Below are 22,104 nucleotides of genomic sequence, written 5' to 3' on the forward strand. Positions count from 1 at the left end.
TAAGAAATCAATATTTAAATATGTATATGGAAAATTTTCATTGAAGTTTAGTGAATATATGGATTAATACCCCACATATATAATGTTCAGATACAGTGTTCAATACAGGGAATTTTTGTCAATATTTCACTTTATTGGATTTATTTTGACAAAAATGCCTCAGGATTAGTATTGCTTTAGTCCAACAGTGTCAGTAAATAATGTAATGTTTGTGTCACTTTTTATAAACTACTTATTCAGTGTCAGTAAATAATGTAATATTTATCTTTGTGTTCTTTTTATTTTTTCTTTTTATTTTTTGTGTCCTTTTTATAAACTACTTATTCAAATGATATAGTTCTACATTTAGAATTGACCAGAGCCCTACATTTCTTAAAACTGTAATAAACTATGTTTATGTATATGCCGAAAAAAGAATATTAAAATCTTATTTGTTCAAAATTGTCAAGGTAGAGCTAGTTTGACTTAGTGGAAGAGCAGAATTTTTAAAGAAAATAAATTTAATTATTAAAGTATTAATAAAGAAGTTTAAGTTCATATTATGAAGTAAAATTACCTTGAAAAGTAGTTGAACATTATAACTCATGAATAGTATGATTTACCTAGTTTTTAGAGTTTTAAAACTTGCAAGTTAAAAGAAACAAACTCCAAAAAAATTTTTTTTATTTAAATTAAATTAACATAAAATGATTATCAGTTTCAAAGGTAGAGGTCAGCGATTCCTCAGTCTATATAATACCCACTGCTCATTACATCATGTGCCCTCCTTAATGACCATCCCTCAAACAAGTTTTTAAATTATATAGTTGTTATGAAAAAAGAAGTGAATTTTAGACTCTAATATTTTAACTTATTGCTGAAAATTGCAGGATAAAGAATAATTTAGAATTTTTAATGTAAAATTGAAGACATGTATTCTATATTTTGGACTAATACAGTCTGAATAGATGTGTTTTACCATCAGTACTTGAACTATGCATACAGGTACGTTGCTGCCAAGTGTTATTCCTGGTAGATACCAGTGGGCTGAAGACACTAGGCCCATCTTTGCCCACAGTGTCCACGCAGGGTGTGTGGCCTCAAAGCTCTGTGTGTCTGTCAGCTTCCTAGCCGGACCTTGAGAGATCCTGTTTTTCCAGAATAAAACAGAACCTACTTTCTCCTTTCTTAGCAGTACGCAGGAGCTGATAGAGCTAAGAAGATTTTGAAAATTATGCGTTTATATGGCATTTCTCCACATCCTACAATAATGACATTGCACTGTAATAATGACATTTTTGTGTAGAAATGAATATGTGATCTCATTCCTTTATTTCAGCGAAAATATAATTTTGTTAAGATGTGTATTAGATTGAGAGATTGCTAAAAATTTAGCCTGCTAGAATTACGATAGTTCTTGCAAATCTTTTTCTTTTTTTAATGAGGAAAGTGCCCTTGGCTAGCATGATAGAAGATTCTAAGTGTATTTCTCTCACACAAGGAAAAGTGGAAGGTTTTTAGGATGTCCATTTGAACATTGCACTTTCTCTTACATTGACTGTCATTTCCCCCAAAGATGGGACCATATGTCTGGTTAACATCCATTACCTCACATAGTTACACATTTTTTTCTTGTGATGAGAACTTTTAAGATTTACTCTAGCGGCACTTGGGTGGCTCAGTTGCTTGAATGCCGACTCTTGGTTTTGCCTCTGCTCAGATCCTGATCTCAGGGTGGGAGCCCTGCATCCTACTTGGCCTAAGCTCGAAATCTTGCTGGTTTCTCCCCACCCGCTGCCTCCCCTCAGCCACCTGTGTGTGTGCACGTGCGCGCCCTCTTTTCCTCTCTCACTGTATATTGTCCACTCATTATTTAAGCCTATCTGTAAACTTTTTTTAGGGGAGGGATTTTTTTTTATATTTAAAATTTTAATTTCAGTGCAGTTAAAATAGTATTATTTTAGTTTCAGGTGTACAATATAGTGATTCAGCAGTCCTGTACATCACTCAGTGCTCATTATGATAAGTGCCCTCCTCAGTCCCCATCCCCTAGCTCTCCCCTCCCCTCTTCCCCTCCCCTTTGGGGATCGTCAGTTTGTTGTCTATAGTTAAGGGTCTGTTTCTTGGTTTGTCTCTCTCTTTTTTCTTTGTTCATTTGTTTCTTAAATTCTACATATGAGTGAAGTCATGTGGTATTCGTCTTACTCTGACTTATTTTGCTTATCATTATATTCTTTGGTTCTATCTACTTTGTTGCAAATGGCAAGATTTTATTCTTTTTTATGACTGAATAATATTCTATTGTATGTATATACCATATTTTTTTACCCATTTACCTATATCAATGGACACTTGGGCTGTTTCCATATCTTGGCTATTGTAAATAATGCTGTAATAATCATAGGGGTATATGTATCCTTTTGAATGAGTGTTTTTGCATAAGTGTTTTTGGATAAAGATCAAATAGTGCAATTGCTGGGTCATACGGTAATCCCATTTTTAGCTTTTGAGGACCTTCCACACTGTTTTCCACAGTGGCTGCAGGTGTTTGTATTCCCACCAACAGTGCAAAAGGGGTTGCTTTTCCTAAACATTCTTACCAACGCCTGTTGTTTTTTTGTTGTTGTTGTTTTTGATTTTAACCATTCTGACACGTATGATCACGCTATTTTGATTACTGTAGCTTTGTAGTAAATTTTGAAACAAAAAAGTGTAAGATTTCCAACTTTGTTCTTATTAATAGTTTTTGGCTATTTAGGGTCCTTTGAGATTCCAGTGAATTTTAGGATGACTTTTTTTCTATTTCTGCAAAAAGTGTCACTGTAACTTTGGTAGGAATTGCATTAAATCTGTAGATCACTTTGGGTGTTATTGCCATCTTAGCAGCATTAAGGTTTCCAGTCCATGACCATGAGATGTCCATTTCCCATTTACTTTAGTCTTTAATTTCTTTCTGCAATATGTTGTAGTTGTCAGTCTTTTGCCTCCTTGTTAAAGTTAATTACTAAGTATTTTATTATTTTTGGTACTACTATCAATGGAATTGTTTTCTTAATTTCTTTTTCAGACTGTATTATTGATCTTTTATAAAACTCATTTCATGGGGCACCTGGGTGACTCAGTTGGTTAAATGTCTGCCTTTGGCTCAGGTCACAATCCCGGGGTCCTGGGAGGGAGCCTGAGTCCTGGATAAGCAGGGAGTCTGCTGCTTTCTCCCTCTGCCCCTCCCCCTGCTTGCTCTCTCTCTCTCTCTCAAGTAAATAAATAAATAAAATCTAAAACAAAACAAAACAAAAAAAACCCACAACTTATTTCAGACATTACTTCCAAAATAAAGGCTTTTCTGATTTCTTCAAAATAGAAATGACTATTTTCTCCCCTAATCTCCCCTGTATTCTATAGATGGATATCTATGGTAGAAAATGTAATATTTCATTGTATTTGATTGTTTAGGAATCAGTGTTTCTCAATTAGAGTGGGAGCTCTTTGAGGGAATCTTTCCTCTTTGTGTCCCCAGAGCCTGTTATGTAATAGAGATCCAATAAATATCTTTTAAATTGATATGTAAACAAATGAAAAAATGTATGATGTAAACATAAAAGTGTAGTTGAAAGAACATTTAACTTTACGTAGTCTCTCTTCCCTTGTTTATATTCATGTCTAAATCTTCGTATGACAGTAAAATCCAGGCCTGGTGTCTGGAATCCCTGAAGGAGGGGCACCTGGGCGGCTCAGTCAGTTAGGCATCTGACTTCAGCTCAGGTCATGATCTTGGGGTCTTGGGATCGAGCCCTGCCTGGTGCTCTGTGCTCAGTGGGGAGCCTGCTTCTCCCTCTCCCGCAGCCCCTCCCCTTGCTTGTTCTCTCTCTCTCTCTCTAATAAATAAAGAACACCTTAAAAAAAAAAAATAGAATCCCTGATGGATGATGCACCAGCATTCCCTGACTGTTCACTTGGACTAGCTCATTGTTAAGATAAGTAGAGGGACCTGCGAGACCAAACGTAATGGCCTCATCACTTTCACTGTTGAGGGCAAGTGACGTGTCCAAGAACACAAGTTGAATAATAGGAGAACTAGGCTGGTGTTAGAATGCTCACCTGGAGTCTCTTTCTTCAACTGCAGTGGAATGAATGTGATTCCTCTGGCATCAAGGTGTAATTTTAAAGACTTGCTTTTAAGAATGAAACGTTTTAAAGTTCTATTTGACAGTTTTACAAGTAATCGATTGGAAATACCTGCTTAAAATGATGAGTATAAAAATTTTAAATTGAAGTTCATTTCAACATTATGCCAGCCGTTATGTTGAAGCATAGAGTTCAGGTGATTTACTAAAACATCTAAAAATGGAACAGTTTAAGTAGCGCATGGAAACAAGAATCCTTTAAATAGTAATAACCGTTAAAACAGTTGTATCACTTTTATTTAAAGTTTTAAATGGCTAAAAAGTGATTCTAAAATTCTATTGAGGGATCCCTGGGTGGCGCAGCGGTTTGGCGCCTGCCTTTGGCCCAGGGCGCGATCCTGGAGACCCGGGATCGAATCCCATATCAGGCTCCCGGTGCATGGAGCCTGCTTCTCCCTCCGCCTGTGTCTCTGCCTCTCTCTCTCTCTCTCTGTGACTATCATAAATAAATAAAAAATTAAAAAAAAAATAAATAAAATTCTATTGAGATTTTTCATATTATATGTGACATAGTTTTACTGTAACTTACAAGGGTATATGGAAGTATCTTCCAGATGGGAAGACCTTACCACCTCCTGTTGTGTGGTGTATCGTCTCATCACAGATTGGTCTTCTTAAAACTAAAATCCAACTTATTATTTCTGGTGTATCTGAAATAGAATATTTAAATTTAAGAATATATTAGAAAAAAAGAATATATTAGGACTACCTAATTTACATTTCATCTTCTAGGCTATTTTTATTAATAATCTCATTTATACACCTCAATAAAAAAAATTAACCTTTGTGATTATTCTCATATTATATATCATGGTATCATATAAATATCCCTCACCGTGTTAGAAACAGGGAAAAATAGCAAAAAAAAAAAAAAGGAAAATTTATAAGAAAGTGTATATAATTTAAAAGTGTATATAATTAAGATTTTATTAAAATTGATCTGTTGCGGTTTATTTTCAGAGAACTTTTAGCAATTTCTTTACATTTTACATATAAATTTATTGTTGCTACATACTTTTTTATTTAAAGATTTTATTTATTTATTCATGAGAGACACAGAGAGAGAGAGGCAGAGACACAGGCAGAGGGAGAAGCAGGCTCCCTGCAGGGAGGCAGATGCGGAACTCGATCCCAGGACCCTGAGGTCATGACCTGGGCCGAAGGCAGAAGCTCAACTGCTGAGCCACTCAGGCGTCCCATTGCTACATACTTAAGAGTTCACTTGAAGAAAATCTCCTATGTAAAAATACGTATATTTAGAATTTAAAAAAACAGGAAAAACTTCCTGGTACTTAGCATACTCCATAAATGTCTGCTGGATAAAACAAACAAACTCGCCCAAACAGATAAAACTGTACTGTATTTGTTAGGATTACAAAATATTGTTTCTTTATTAAATTATTCATCTCAAAAAGATTATTCATCTCAGTATTCTTTTATACAGCCAAGTCTCTTAGTGTTTAAAATACATTTTAAGAAATGATTCTTCAGACGTTTTACATCTTTAGCAATGAGGTAAATTATACTATTTAGGAAGTGTTCCTTGCTGACTTTTGAAGGGTATCTGATATATTTGCTGTGTGATTTTCTACTTAGTGCTTGGAGGAATGTCTGTGGTACTAGGAGGAATTGAACAATCTCTTAAATTATTCATAAGCTTCTCCTCCAGAACATGAGTTAATGTGGATGAAAAATGACATGTGGTTTTCACACTCTTCTTTCAAAAACTCTTCTAATCTCGAGAATGATATTTCCCTAACCCTGTAGTCTGGCTAAGCAATAGATAATATTGCTAATAGGGGGAGGGGGGGGAACAACAACACTAAGAAATACTTTTCCAAAAGAAGGCAACACTTTCTTTTTTCCCTATTTCTTTCTCCCTAGAGAATGTACTGTACTGGAAAACCACATTAATAACAAATTATCTGTGCTTTGTGACAAGTATTATTTAAAGCAGTATTATGGATGGCTCTCCATTATCAAAGATTTCAGACCCAGTGAGTAATGAGAACTGCTGGGTCAAAATTTAAAGTAAGTGAAACCAGTAAATAGAAAAATATTGTATCTTTACAATCAATTGATAATGAGATTATTATATGAAAAAAAATAAAATGTGAAAACTACTCTAGGTAGTAATGAACGATACAAATACCTACCATTTTAATTTCTCTTAACAAAACCTCTTTCCTTGTATCTTTTATAGTTTTTGATAATTCTGAACATTGTTGAGTCCTCTTTATTGGGCCCAGCTCTGTCCCTAAGACTTAGCGAAAGCAGGGCCATGTCCGCTGTCGTAAGCAGACGGTGCCTGGCACACCTGAGAAGTGATCAGTAAATAAAAGAAGAAACGGATTTTTGCTTTCACACCTTCATGCCATTTCTGTTTTCTGGGTTGATATGAACATGTTGCCGAGTCGCTATCAGCAACTCTTGTATATGATAATCCTTCAAAAACTTGAAGACTTAGAAAGTATGCCCTGATCCCTTCAGTCAGATCCTAGAAACTTAGTTCATTAGTCCCCCATGGCATATGTCAAGCCATCAGACATTGCCAGTATTTGACTATTTTTGATCCATAAAAATGACAGTTTTGCATGATTCAGCCTAATATTTTAACTCTGTAGGTCTGTTGAAAAACGGTTGAGGATATGCCACAACAGAGAGGGCCAAAGCTGTTAGGACAGGCTAGTTGAGGAAAGACATACCTGCTTATGATTCATTATGTGAACCAACGCTGATGAGTTAATTATAATAGTAGTTGTGATAAATGCACTCTTATTATGTTAGCACATGCGTACGCCGGACTGTTGTCTTTCCCTTTGTAGCTGCCCAGCATCTGAACTCTTCCCCACTCTCTCCCATGTCACATTCCTTCTTCCGCAGTTGGCTTTGGTGCTGGAAACGCAATCTTGCTTTGGTCTTGGCTTTGAATCAGGAGCCAGCAACTTGAACAAAAAAGGACAGTGCAGAGTCTATTCTGGGGCAATGGGTTGTGTCCTCGGTGGTGGCTACCCCCAGCGTAAGGCAGGTGGCAGCAGGTCTGGCCCTGTGGGGTGGAGTGTCAGCGGACCCGGTCTCCACCATCACTTTGGACATCTTCTTGGCTTCATAGCCTCCCAGCCTAGTCTAATCCTCCCACTGTTTGGTTTTTTTTTGTTTTTTTGGTTTTTTTTTAAGATTTATTTATTTTAGAGAGAGCAGGAGTGGGAGAGGCAGAGGGAGAGGAAAAATCTCAAGGTGACTCCACGCTGAGCATGCATGCAGGGCTCCAGCCCATGACCCTGAGATTAGGACCTGAGCCGACACCAAGTCAGATGCTCAACTGGCTGCCACCCAGGCATCCTCCTGGTGTTTTCTGGAAAGATTAGATAGTCTCCCACTAGGTTTGTGATTTTTAATTGTCAGAAAAATTAGAGCATATTTCCCATTGCTAAGAAGTAAATGAATCTAAAAGGAACAATTTTTCTCAACACGTTTGGATTGGATGTGGTTTTATTTGAGTTTCAAAGACATTTTTTTTGCCTTATAACTCACCCGTTCGTTTTTTTTAATGGACATTATTGGCAGGATTATTGTTACTAAAGGGACCGTCTCTGTGTGTTTTCTGAGGCTTGATTTTTTAAACTTTTTTCAGGTAAATGTTGGAATCCTTTTAGAAAATGAAAGGCTACCTAGAAGCTCAAATGCGTAAAACCGGGGAGCTGCTCTGACTGGACACTACGTCCAGCGTGTGTGGACATAGTGGACCGGGACACATGCCCTGCCTTCCTCTTCCTCAGTCACTTGCTGGGGCAGCTTCCCTGCCCGTCGCTGAGCCCGCTAGAAGCTGAGGTTTTAGCCAGCTTCAAACATGACCAGAGTAGACACGACAGCATCTGGATTCCAGTTCCTTCTTTCCTCCTGACGAGGAGTGTGACTTGGAGCGTTGACCTTCTTATGTTTCCGTTTTTTTTTTATCTTTAAAATTAACTTAGGAATTAGCCCTGCTTGATTTTGTGGTAGAGAGAACAGATGCGAAGTTGTTTACCAAAGATCTTTGAAAAGTATGATTTTTTTCATATATATAGCCAAAAATTCTTTTCGTGCATTCCAGTGTGATGCTTGTGCCCTTGTAATAATGTTGTATGGCTCATGCATAGTCAGTTGTTGTGCTTACTTAATTTTTTCCACCTTTATTATTCAGAAGTAATAAACACTCATTATAACCTCTCAAACAATGTACGGGTGTGTAAAGAAAATGCTACTAGTCTCATCTATCTCTATTCAATGTCAACCCTCATCCTAAGGTATTTTGTTCCATTTTTTATGCTAATAGAACATAAATACAGAGAATTTACCTTCTTTAAATAAACCGTGGAATCCTATTATTATTATATTAACCATGCAACTTGCCTTTTTTTGCTTAATAGATCATGGGCATCTTTTCAGGACATTATGTGTAGCTCTGATTTGCTTTTTCTTGTGATAGTGCTTAGTATGCCATATGGTAATTCAGCAACCATTTCTTTATTGATGAGGTTATTTCTACTTTGTTTGAATTTGAACATTGCTAAATATCTTCTATATAGAATTTTATGTGCTGATAATTTTATTTTGTGTATTTGCCTAGAATTGAATTTGTTGGTTCAAATACTTGTGCAGTTTAAATTTTAAAGATTATTACCTAGATTATTTTCCGTCGTGGTTGTGGCAACTCTCATTCCCCAACAGGCATTATTTCTTCAAGTATTTTTCTCTGTCTCCTCTTACCTCTCTTTTAGGGACTTCACTTGTATATAAGATGACTTGCTGTTACCCCACACTTAACGATCTTTCTTTCTTTCTTTCTTTCTTTCTTTCTTTCTTTCTTTCTTTCTTTCTTCTTTCTTTCTTTCTTTCCTCTGTGTTTTATTTTGGGTGGCTTCTATTGCGGTCTTCAAGTTCATTAATTTATTATTCTATAATGTCTAAGCTGTTGTTAATTCCATACAGTTTATTTTTGTCTAGACATTGCAGTTTTCATCTCTATAAATTTGACTTGGGTCTTTTTTTTTATCTTGCATGTCTCTATTAACGTTTTGAGCATAAAGCATGCCATCATAGTCACTATTTTGATTCTCTCATCTTCTAATTCTAGTATTTGTGTCAGTTCTGGGTCCCTTTGATGAATTGATTTATCTCTTTTTTGTGGATTACATTTTCCTTTTTGTTTGCATACCTGAACATTTTTTTTATTAGATGCCAGGTGTTTTGAAGTCTATACCTTGTTGGGTCTGGATAGTTTTTTATTCCTATAAATACTCTTGGGCTTTGTTCTGGGACACAAGTTACTTGGAAACAGTTTTTTCCTTTTGGATCTTGCTTCTAAGATTTTTTAGATGGGACTAGAACAGCACCAGTTCAAAGCTAATTTTTCCCCACCGCTGAGGTAAGACCTTTTGCTACCCAGTTTTCCACAAATCTCGAGGTTTTTTTCAGTCTGGCTCATGGGACCAGACAATTCTCCTGCCCCTGTATGAGCACCGGGCCCTGTTCCCTCTAACACTTTTGAATGTGTTCCTCCATTCTCGGGTAGTTTGCTAACATACATTTGCTGGTCTATACTCAGCTGAATACTTTAGGACAACCCTTTGCAGATCTGTGGGTTTTTCTCTGTGTGTATTTCACTTTTCCAGGACTCTTTCCTGTGAACTATAGATGCTTTCACCTCTCCTTTCAGCTCCACCTGGGTTTTTCCTCTTTGCACAGGGGCTTAGACTCTCAGCGATGAAAGCGGGGCAGTCGTAGGGCTCAATTTGTTGATTTCTCATCTCTAAGGGATCACTGACATTCATTGCCTGATAAGTAGAGTATCTTACAAACCATCATTTTATATACTTTGCCCTTTTATTGTTTCAGAAGGGAGGGTAAACCTGATTGTGTTATGCCATCTTGGTCAGAAGTAGTTGTTTTAGGTATTATGAATTACAGATAAACTAGTCCTTTTTTTATGAATATGGGCAGCACTAGGATATTCAGTGAAAATCAGCATCGTAACAAATGGTTATTTCCTTTATTAAATGTTTCCTTTTCAAATTGTTGCTTTTGTGGGCTTAGAGTTCGAAATCTCTGCAGATTTAATAACACGTTTGTTGCCACACACTGTAGTTTTTTTCCTCTCTTAGAAAATAATATCCCATACAGGCACATAAAGTAATCTTCATTATAAAGTAATTTATTTTTTGAATTGCTATTTTTATAATAAAAGATAGCCATGTATTACAGTAGCATTTTTGTATTTTTATTTTCTTTAGAGGCTGCAAAAAGGACATTTCAAGAAAAGGGCTTCATGGCAGGAGAAAACAGGAGTTTTAAGCCTCATTTGACTTTTATGAAATTATCCAGGACGCCATGGCTCCGGAGGAAGGTGAGTGAACATTTTTACCGTAAGCCTTCTGTTCCTTGCTACACCGGCCGTAATACGTGTGCCTGGGGCATGAATGGCACTTGCAGTGGGTCTTGACACCCTGCTGGTCCTGGGATTCCAAGTCCACTCCCAGGGATGCTGAGTTGGCTCATGGGACTTCATGCAGGCTGCTGCACCTGTGCCCTCCTTGGCCGCTGTGGCTCTTACCCTGCATGATCTGCCAACATTTAGCTGCATGCTCTGACCAACATTTCCTGCTGCTGCATCGGCTTCATCCCTTGAAGAGCATCGAGGCAGGGCCAGGGTCCTGTTTTATTGCTTTCTTTGCTTGTGGTATTGCAGCCAGCTTGTCCTCCATGCGTCCTCCTCGGGCCTGCAAAGCCTGATGCTGCTCACTGGAGCTGGGGTCTTCAGTGGGACAAGCTTCTTTTTTTTTTTTTTTTTAATTTTTTTAAGGATTGTTTATTTATTTATTCATGAGAGACACAGAGAGAGAAAGAGGCAGAGACACAGGCAGAGGGAGAAGCAGTCTCCATGCAGGGAGCCTGACGTGGGACTCGATCCCGGGTCTCCAGGATCACGCCCTGGGCCGAAGGCAGGTGCTAAACCACTGGGCCACTGGGGCTGCCCCAGTGGGACAAGCTTCTTAACCCCCCCCCCCCCCTTTATGCAGCTCTTTCAAGATTTCCAGAAGATGACCTTGTGCTTTCAGGAGTTGTCTTCACCAAGGGCTTGGAACAGGTGCACTGTGGGACTGGGCAAGAGGGTAACCAAGGAGCCCCCATCCCCTTGTTACTTGAAAGTACTTCTCCCCGAGGATGGGCGGAAGTGACACAAACCGAGGGACATGTCTCTTGGCTTCTCACATCTCAGGGTGACTTTCTGCCTTTCCAGGCCACCAACTTTTGGTTTTCTTCTGGATTCATGAGCTTTTCTCCCGGAATCCTAAGGGCACCCTTCATTGTTTTCCCCATTTCAGCCTAGGGAGCCTCTCATGCAAGTGTAGCCATCTGCTGATCTACTCTAATATACCCGAGTTTTGGAGATGGGCATGCAGATTTGTATTTGTTCCTGTTCTCCATGACCCCTTGCTGCAGTTAAGACTGACTTGCAGCTCTGTAAATGAAGGTCGTGTTTATTAGTAAGTAGATCTCTTTCCTACATTTGGCACAGGTTGTACTTAATGTCTCTTGGCACAGAAGTGTTTTTGATCTTTTGAAAGCACGTGTTTGGATGATTGGCCATCCCATGGTCATGAGTTTTCCAAACTATTGTGAATACCTTTTCAAAAAGATATCTTGGCATTTTTTTTCTTTTGATAACTATGCCCTACATTCAATAATAACTGAATCAGGTGCCATTCCTGAATAATTAGGGAAAAATAATTTGATAAATAATAGGTTTTGGGGGCACCTAGCTGGCTCAGTTAGTAAGTGTCTGATTTCGGCTTAGGTCATGATCTCAGGGTCCTGGGATCCAGCCCCCTGTGAGGCTCTGTACTCACTGGGGAGTCTGCTTCTCCCTCTCTCCTTCTGCCCCTGCTCCTCCCCAGCTCATGTTCTCTCTCTCTCAAATAAATAAATAAATAAATAAAATCTTTTAAAAAATACGTTTTGAAATTTGGAATAACAACTGACAAAACTTGCAGACTGACGGTTTACTTTTTTACTCGTTATGTTTCTTGTTTTGCTTCCAAATGGGTTGTCCTCCTCCCAGTGATTTCAAACTTAGTCACAGAATGAAAAATCTGTTGAAGGTAATACCCACATTTCAGAGTGTTTTTTTTGTCTGTGCAGTATTAAATTTTACATGAGAGCACACAAGGACATTTATCAAGAGTGTTTAAACTACTCCAGAATCTCAATTTCAACATTTCAGACTAAATTTAAATGATTCCTTGGCAGTTAATTTCCCAGAATCTGCCCCCTTATTTTTTAGAGAAGGGTTATGAAACTTAAATGTTAAGCAGCTGAAATGAGATCCCATCCTTCCAGTCCCGGAGCCCTGTGTAGAATCCATCTTCTCCCTTTTCCAGGCTCAGATTCATCTCTCCCACTGGCCACGTCCAGTTCATCCAAGTTAATTTCTGTCTTCACATGAGGAGCTCCCTGGTCCAAACTGTATTAATTCAATAAATACTTACTGCGTGCTTAATACATGCCGGACACCGGATGCGGGGCCCAGAGTTATGATCAAAATAGAAACAGGCCCTGCTGAATCGTGTATAAAATCTAAATCAGATTGTATTTTGTTTAGATTCGGAAGTGTCATCTTTAGAAAATGAAGTATGACCTCACTGCCTTTCAGAAAACCAAATGAGAATTTTTTTCTTTTAAATAATGGAATGATTCTGTTCCTATGTACTACTGGGATGTCCAGTGTTTCTGAATGCTTAAGAAAATGCATTTTAAACTTTGGGATTCATGTGTCAGCACAGAAGCTGCAGATTTCCACCTTCTAGCTTCAGATCTGGAGCTGTACCTCAAGATTGTGACTTTTTTTTTTTTTTTTTAAGATTGTGACTTTTGATGTTCAGTCGTGCCATAGGTGACTCTGGGCCAGATTCTCTGTAGTCTACTCAGAAACCTGCAGGTTTAAATAAATAACCAACATTTTATTTATGCTGCAAATCATTTGTCCCACTGTAAAAGTTAAAGCCAGTATGAAAAGGTAGCATGCATAAACGTGCATTTTTATTATGCTTTGTGGTTTGGAATACAGATTATTTGAAAATTCTTCAGTCTCCTTGACCTTTTACCTCTCCTACTGTCCTACTTTCTCAGCACTAATTCTCTACTGGGTTTTTATTCAGGTTCACTCATTTGTAAGGGAGTGGGCTGATACGCTCAGTAGTGGAATGTATTACTAATATTCAGTGTTGTTTAGATTGATAAGGTAGTAAAAGGAGAGGGGGGAAGTAGAAAATAGATTCTTAACACTTGTGTTAAAATTTCCTCTTATTTCAAATACTTTCTTTTATTTTAAAAGTGACTTTGATTATGAAAGTGTTAGGTGAATATTTGCTCATTATAAGCAGTCCAAATAGATGCAAACCTATAGAGTGAAATATACAAGTTTTCCTTTACCACCACTCTACTGCCCCCTTCCCAATATAATTTTTCTCTCTGTAGGTTATGGCTGGTATATCCTCCTCACTTTTTCCTATACACTGCAAATACGTATAGGCGCAAATACCTGCATATAGCTTCTTTAAAGCAGAAATAAATATATATTATTTTGATTTGTCATAATTTATTCTCTTGATGAATAATTATATTAATTATTTCTTTGCTAGGACAAACATTGCTGCAGTGAGGATCCCTGTTCATTTTCCTTTAGGTAGACATGCCAGTTTCAAAGAACTAATTTTTTGAAGTAGAATGTCAAGATCAAAGGATATTGTACATTTTAACTTTTGAAAAACACCATAAATTGCCTTTGAAAACAATGGCCCCAATTTATACTTTCAAGCACATTGTATTAAAGGAGCGTTTGTTAGGATAAGCTTGAGGTAGAAGGACCATCAAAGATTATGAATGGTGGCTTGGTATGGCCCTTTGAGTTGTGAATTAAGCAATTCCCATAAAAAGTTAAAATATTCATATTCTTTAAGTAAGAAGTTTATGCTGCTGAGGATTATCCTAAACAAATAATTTTTTTATTGAGATAAAATTGACGTATAACATTGCATATGTTTCAGGTACACAATATAATTTAATGTATGAATATATTGCAAAATGATTGCATAATAAGGTTAGTTAACACATCCATCACCTCATAAAGTTACCTTTTGTTGTTGTGAAAACTTTAAGACTGTTAGTAATTTTCAAATATATAGTACATATTTTTTATGATATAGTATTTTTAACTATTATCACTATGTTGTACATTATATCCCCAGGACTTATTTGTTTTATAACTAAGAAATAATTTTAAAGAAGAAATTCTTTATGTATAAAGAAGTTTACTGAAGCACCATCTATAATAGAGGAAAAATTAGAAATAACTTCCTTTACAGTGAGGGAATTTTCTTTTTTTTTAATTTTTTTAAATTTATTTATTTATGATAGACAGAGAGAGAGGCAGAAGCACAGGAGGAGGGAGAAGCACGCTCCATGCCAGGAGCCTGACGCGGGACTCGATCCCGGGACTCCAGGATCACGCCCTGGGCCAATGGCAGGCGCTAAACTGCTGAGCCACCCAGGGATCCTGGAATTTTCAAGTCAATTACAATAAACCATAAATGATTTAAGAGGCTATACTTATACAAGCTGTGTAATAGTATTAAGAGGATAAATAAAATATAAATCATAATTAAAGTTGTATAAGATAGTTTCCTTGGGTTTTCTCAACACAGCTTGATGTGCTTTCTTGTATTTTGGAGGTAAAACGTGGATTCCCACAATTGCTCTTTTAGTCCTTAATTGTTTTGGTAGATCAGTATTTACAGCTGACCTTAATGTCATCTGGAATATAGTAAATTCCCCTTGACACACCCAAAATTTCTCTCTCGGTTGGTTGGGGGTTTGTTTGCTTAGGTTCTGAGGAAGAGTGGAGCCTTACGGGGTTGATCATAGAAATGGTGATGGGCAAGTTAGATGTCTCATGACAATCAAGGGTCAAGGGAAGTCACTAGATGCAGAAAACTTGAAGGTTTTCCATTATCTTGAGGAATGTTCTTTGAGTTTCTAGTATGGATGTGTGGTGCATAATGAAAGTATCTAGAAAAGAGCTAACGACATCTCCCACTAAGATGCTCTGTTTTGAAGGTCGATATACTCTTTCTATTCCAGTTTGACCTCTTAGAAGGTCAACTGGAAATAATTTTTTGTAGTGAGTAGATAGATACTCCTAAGATAGTGGTGGTGCTCTTGTCAGGGTAGACATGATCATTATTGGTAAAAGGAGTGTTCTGGGTACAGGAATGCTCTGGAGCATTATAGGCAAATTCTGAGATAAGATAGTCCATTCATTATTATCTACAGGAGGTGTAACCAGTTATTCTGTAATATTACCTTAGTTTTTTTGTTTTGTTTTGTTTTGTTTTTACCACATCCCGGGTCATTTCTTATGTTCTAAAAAAAGCTGTTATCCATGCCATCTTAAAAAAAAAAAAGATTAAAAAAAAAAAAGATTATGGAGCCATAATTGGTCTGTTCATGAAGGTAAAACATCTCCTTGACATGAAAGATGTAGATGGAGGTCTGCTGCGGGGGATAAATGTTTGCCACTGGACTGATCTGAAAGATCTAGTGTGAAGATTTCCCAGTGGTATTCAGTGTTGGCTGCTAGAAGTCCCTTGGCTTCTGGGATGCCATCCTTTGGTAGGCTCGTATTAGGTAATACCATTTAGTAGAATTAACCAAAAGTCCAGTGGGATAACCAAAAGTTATAGACTGTGATCAGAATTTTGAAAATACAGGAGTGCCTGGGTGGCTCAGTTGGCTAAGCGTCTGCCTTTGGCTCAGGTCATGATCTCAGGGTCCTGGGGTCGAGCCCGGTATTGGGCTCCCTGCTCAGTGGAGAGCCTGCATCTCCCTTTCTCCCTCTGCCCCTCCTCCCTGCTCATGCTCCCTCTCTCATATAAATAAATAAAACCTTAAAAAAAAAGAATTTTGAAAATACAGAAACTCTTCTTCACATTTCCTGATAGGGATCTTCCTCTGCTACAGCCTGGTATTCTGGTTCCCAAGGTCAGAACTGAGTTCTCTAATTCAGATTCTGAGACACTTAAGATTTTTCTTGGCATTATATATTTTTCTAACACTAGGAGGCATTTAGTTAATGTGTTTTGCATAGTTTTAGTTTCATGAAATTCTAGGAGGGTATATTGCATAAGAGAATATTAAAAGTAGTCATTGTATTTTATTTTTTATTTTTTATTTTTTTTTAGTCATTGTATTTTAAAGCTAGTTCAATTATCACTGTGCTTTCAGAGTTGTAGTTTCTTTCATTAAGTGAATGGAGCCTCAAAAAAATCTTATTAAATCACCATATGTCTGAAATAGTCACTAAAATTCAATTTCTTTGTGTAATTTTCTTGGAACATATTTGTTTATTTGACCTTCTTTTGGAAGTCTTTTCCTCATCGAGTGACCTTGTGATTTAACCATTGCAGAAACTGGTTGGTTAGAAGTGTGTGCTAACACTTGGTGGCAGAAGAAGACCAGTTTCAAATCAAACAAGTATCTACATGCAGGTCTAGATTCCTTAAGAAATAAATGTGATCTTTTCATGGATAAATCAGTTGTTTTTAAGCACTAATTATTTTCTGGCCTTTTTAGATACCTTTGCTGATCTGTGACTCTTTCAAACTAGTAATGTAGCACTAAACTGTCCAAGCTAGTTTATAACTGGCGCTTCCTTGTCTCAGCCTTTTACAGAGTTAGAGAAATTTATTTATTTTTTTTTTTAAATTTTTTTTAAATTTTTATTTATTTATGATAGTCACAGAGAGAGAGAGAGAGAGAGGCAGAGACATAGGCAGAGGGAGAAGCAGGCTCCATGCACCGGGAGCCTGATGTGGGATTCGATCCCAGGTCTCCAGGATCGCGCCCTGGGCCAAAGGCAAGCGCCAAACCACTGCGCCACCCAGGGATCCCCGAGTTAGAGAAATTTAGAATGAAAGACCTGATCTCCCCTGAAATTGTTAGCTGCTTCTGCCACTTAGATTGGTTTGTTGTGAGTGCAGGGTTTGACATGCGCAAAGCCCAGGTGGAGGGGTGGTTATCAGACCCCAGGATGGTGAGGCTGAGGGGGAGCAGGGAAGAGGGTAAGGCAGTGATCGGTAGAAATGGCAACGGGACGTGGAAGAGGAGAGCGTGTGGGCGAAGGCTGTGTTCTGACAGTACAGTTGAGGGGGAAACCCAGTCCCTAAATTGTTCGGTAAGTCAATTTACAGAACCAAGATTTTAATACAAAATTTCTATGCTAGATTGCCCGAATCCCAAGCTTCTCCTTCATCCTTCCCTTGCCAAAAGCCCCTGCTGCTGTCTTTTCTCACCTGCTGCCATTATTTACTCTTCTGTATCTAGCAAGTAGCACATTTCCTCAGGATTTTGATAAGTGGCCTGGTATAATTTAGCTGCCACTCACTCTTCTGGGCCTGCGTGATAATGTGCCTTTATAAGCCATTTCAACACTCAGGAGTAATAGTTTAGTTTAGGAGCAGAAGACTATACTTTTCAAGGAGTTTCTGTAATAAATTTGAAGGAGCATGAGTTTTCTTGTTTTAGCTTTGTTGTTTAGCTTTGGACAAATCTTATAACCTCTCTTGACCTTTGCTAACTCCTAAAGAAGGAGCTTAGTCTTAATGACTCCTGACTTCTGTGCTATTCTGAAATGTCTATAAGGTAAGCATTTTGACCCAATTGGCAAATTTGGCTTCACATAGATGTTTGTTTTTTTAAACTTCAGATAGGTTTTCTTGTATGCAGAAAGGAGAGGGGTCTTTAAGTATAGAAAGATGGTGGTAATATAGATTTGGACTTTTCCTTTCTCCTTCTGGAAACCACACGGAGCAATAAAGACAATGGGGAAAACATCACAAGCTGCATCTTCCGTGAAAGTAGGAGATCGAGAAATCTGTAAAAAGCAAATGACGTGCAAGTATGGCCAGAAGCAACTGGGACCAGCAGGACTTTGATGAGAAGCTGCTTCAGGATGGGGAAGACGGTAGAGCAGGGAACAGGCTATTGGTGACAGACTCAGAAAGGATCAGCACATTTTCACTCCCAGAGGGTGAGGATTCTGCCCTAAGAAGGTACAGAAAGCGAGAGAGGGGGCCCAGAGGAGGTGAATCTCAGCAAGTGCCAATTCTAAAGGGGAGGAAATCCCTCCAGCAGCAGAGAAGGAGCCCAGGGCTGGAGAGGCAGAGCAGGCCAGGCCTCATCCATGCAGCCCAGCCCTGCAGCAGACGAGGAGGCCTTAGCAGAGGAGCCTACGAGCTGCCCTGCCACTCCCCTCCCTGCGGGAGGACACTAAGGGACCAGCAGACCTCTCTCCTTCCAGACAAAAGCTTGTCTCAAAACATCCTTGGTGCGAGATAGAGCGGACTGCCTCCGTAGCCTATTACTGACTCTCCCAATGCCAAATGTTTAAATTACTCGTGACATTGAAGTTGTTTTCGAATTTCTTCATATGACCCGGTGCACTTAGATCTAAGGCTAGAGTGAAATTGGATTTTTTCTCAATTAAAAGTCAGCAAATAAATAAAACACAGCAACACATCTCTCCATTTTAATGGTCTTTTAAAACTAAAAATTCAGCGAAATCTGCTGTGATATGGAATAATAATTTCTTCTGAGGTATTCTGGGTGCCATTAGTCAACTGTGTCATCTACTGCATGTCAAAGAGCACTATTTATAGCAAGTGACTTCACTTATATTTCTAATACATTTTTCAACTTCATGCTGTTGTATTGTCTCTTTCACTTATGTTGAAAAAAACCCACTAAGTTTGCAATTATTTAACAATCGAAAACGACACCTATACAGGTAAACTGAATGTTCATTTGAAACCATTTAATACTTTATATGTCTTTAATATTGATACCTGTAGAATGGTTAAAGGCAAAGTAGAACACATGATCCAGAAAACTTAACCTTTGTTCCAAAATGGCGTTGATACAGAATTATTTAGTTTGTTTAGTCACAGTAGCTGATTTTTTTATGCACTTGATTAGTCACATAAAAGCAAACCAATTAGTATTTATTATTCGGATGGTAATAAGATTCTCTCCACCACTGGAGAGTGGTCATCTACCTCTTGCTAATTTTAATGAATCCCATAAGAAAAGAAGAGAAAGCTGTATTTTTTCTTGAGAGCCCCACTTTGATTAGGGAAAACAAAGGTTGCAATCCAAAACTGTACGAGTTAACGTTGGAATTACACCTCTGTTCCTAAATACGAGCTGATGACTTTCGGCCACTCAGTAGAACCTTATTCTCTCCAGGAGAGGCACCTTAAAAACAGAGTAATACCAGTTTTAATTACTAAGTTGCTCAGTTCTCTCTCTATTGGCGACTCTAGTAAGTTAAAGGAAAAAGTGTTATTGGGCTCTTAGGCCACGGCCAAACCTCACCTTGTGTGTGAAGACCTAACGAAACTTGCTCCTGTCACCTACGGGCCGAGCCACTGGTGACCGCGGGAGCTCCAGCTTCGCTCCGGCCTTAAGGTTCTTTCCCCGAAGCCTCCCTGCTGGCTACGCTTGTAATTGTTGCCAAAATGTGTGATACCCCTGGAGACACGTCCTTGAGGCCTTGGAAATGCAGCGGTGGCCGCCCAGCGCCCTGAAGCCGATGACCCGACTATGAGAGCACTCCTTGCCCCTCCTTGGCCACTGCCTTCCCCACAGCTGAATGTGATTATAGTAATTTGTTACATAACTTTGGGCCAGAATATTTCTTTTACAGTAATTTCAGGTTTGGTCTCCAGCACTCCTGTGAGATCTTACTGAGCAGTCCCCGGGAGGGTGTTCTGTGGGACTGCCCCTGTTGTGCTGCACCATTAGCCACGTCCCCCCTTTCCTACGTGTCCCCTTGCCATGGTTTAGTCCTCTTGGGTTCCTACTTCCCACCCTCCCTGACCTACCCTGATGATCAAAGGATGGAAGATAGGGTACCCTGTACCCTTGGACTTGCAACACAAACATCTCTCGAACTTCATTCAGTGGAGTTGTGTGTGTGTGCGGGGAGGGGTCACCTGGGAAGAAGCTGAATGGGTGTGGAAATCCAGCGGACAGGTGGTAACTGTTTGTCCTCCGTATCCCTGCCTCCCTACCGCAGGCACCAAAATGGTAATCCCTGTCGGTAGGGACAGGTGGGGTGGAAAGGAAGATGCGTGATAGGCTCAGTGGATATGGAGGGGGTGGGGTCAGGTTTGGCCAGGCTAGCTTGCCCACCACGATGGCCCAGACCAGCTGAGCCAAAGGAATATGCCAGTGCATGTGATTTTTTTTGCGTACTTTTATCCTCAGATGTGAATCCCCTTGCTTCTTGTTAACTTTTCCATTAAAAATTTATTTTTCTACCAAACGCACTGCTTATTTTGCTAGCCTAGAAGTTCTTCCCAAAATTTTGAAAAGGTACTTAAAAATTTTCTAAAAGAGAAAGTTGTGTGAAAATTCCTGATGAGTCTGGTATCTTTCTCTCTGTACCTTTTCTTGGAGAATATATAATATCATATTCATATATATATATACTGTCACTGAGTCCATTCAGGAAACTACATAATCCCTGTAATTCTGTATTTCAAGAGTAGAGATTTCAGGGAGATTTCACATCAAATGTGATTTTTTTTTTGAAACATCAAATGTGATTAAGCCTGAAATGAGGACAAAAGGAAGTTTCCAGTTGTATATTATATACAAAATTATTTTGCATAGCAATGCGTATCATATTAAAAAAGGAAACCATTGGATCCATTTCTTGCTCTACCTGAAGAGAAGTACTGATTTTGAAATTAGTTTAGGAAGTACATGGGATTCCCAGGTTGTATCTTTAAAGACTGTTTCATATGTAATTTTTTTTTTTTCCCTACCGAACTCTCTTTTAGCTAATAGGATATCCAGGGAATGTTTCCAACCAAATTGAGTGAAAAGGCATGCATCATCGGGCACCTTTCTACCTTGTGCCATCTCCTAACCTACAGCATGCTCAGTGTACGTCTTAGCATGGTTATTTCTTTCTTGCTCTTTCACTCCCTTCTTGTAACATCCCCTCGTTGGGACACCTTCCTCTGTCCTAAGTCATGTGTACAGAATAGGCCTGGGCAAGTGAGGTAGAGCGCTCTGTTGGGGATGATGGGGGTGGCAGGAAGAAGGAAGAATGTTGATGGGAAGAAAACCAAGGAAATTGATTAATTCATAAGATAGTGGAAAACGAAGTGAGTACTAGATGCATAGTAGTATGATGAGCTACAGAAACCTTCTAGGTCTTTCTTGCTTAATTTTATAAGGCTACAGTTAGTGATGCCTGTAGATGCATTAAAATATTTTGTCAGATATACAGCCCCTTGTATGCTATCTAAGTGTTTAACTCTTATTTGGACCATATTTTAACCTTATAATTACTTCTGAAGTTCTGTCTATATAGACAGTCTGACCAATTTAGGTGAATGGTTTTGACCTCTGGGCTATAAAATCAGAATACATTCAACCACAATATATGTTTGTTGCAGTGTTACAGGACGAATTAAAATTGTCAGAATTTTTCTGAATGATTTTTTTTTTACTCTTGTGTTTGTTGAGACCCTGAGACTTTTTCACACCATTGACTTGCTGGCATTACTTCACGTTGGGAAGTATTGATTAGAAGGGAAAGCTATTGATTGAAGGAGGAGAACATTTTAGGCTAAGTTGTAAGTGCATAGACCACATATGGTGATAAATTTTGAGTTGGAGGATGTTTTATGTGTTATCTTTAGTTTATAGAAATAAATGGCTAAGCTGGTGAATTCAGAACACGTTGTTATTTGTTCCAAACAGCAAACTATTAGGAAAACAGATGTGATAGGGAGGAAGGCTGCAGCTGGTTGACATCCGAGGGACCACAGGA

The 22,104-nt window shown here is 38.5% G+C and overlaps 1 protein-coding gene across 10 annotated transcripts in view; it reads left to right on the forward strand.

Moving 5' to 3' along the window:
* AKAP7 (A-kinase anchoring protein 7) overlaps positions 1–22,104 on the forward strand; it is a 125,781-nt gene that overhangs the window by 41,077 nt on the left and 62,600 nt on the right. For all 10 annotated transcript variants that reach the window (XR_005985910.1, XR_005985911.1, XM_041742574.1 and 7 more), the window contains exon 6: positions 10,436–10,548. Coding sequence is in view for 8 of the 10 variants with exons in the window: in XM_041742574.1 (XP_041598508.1) it covers positions 10,436–10,548 (113 nt within the window). In the remaining 2 variants the exon portion in view is untranslated. The remainder of the gene's footprint in view (positions 1–10,435; positions 10,549–22,104) is intronic.

This window comes from Vulpes lagopus, chromosome 2, assembly GCF_018345385.1.
Source record: "Vulpes lagopus strain Blue_001 chromosome 2, ASM1834538v1, whole genome shotgun sequence".
Taxonomy (NCBI): Eukaryota; Metazoa; Chordata; class Mammalia; order Carnivora; family Canidae; genus Vulpes; species Vulpes lagopus.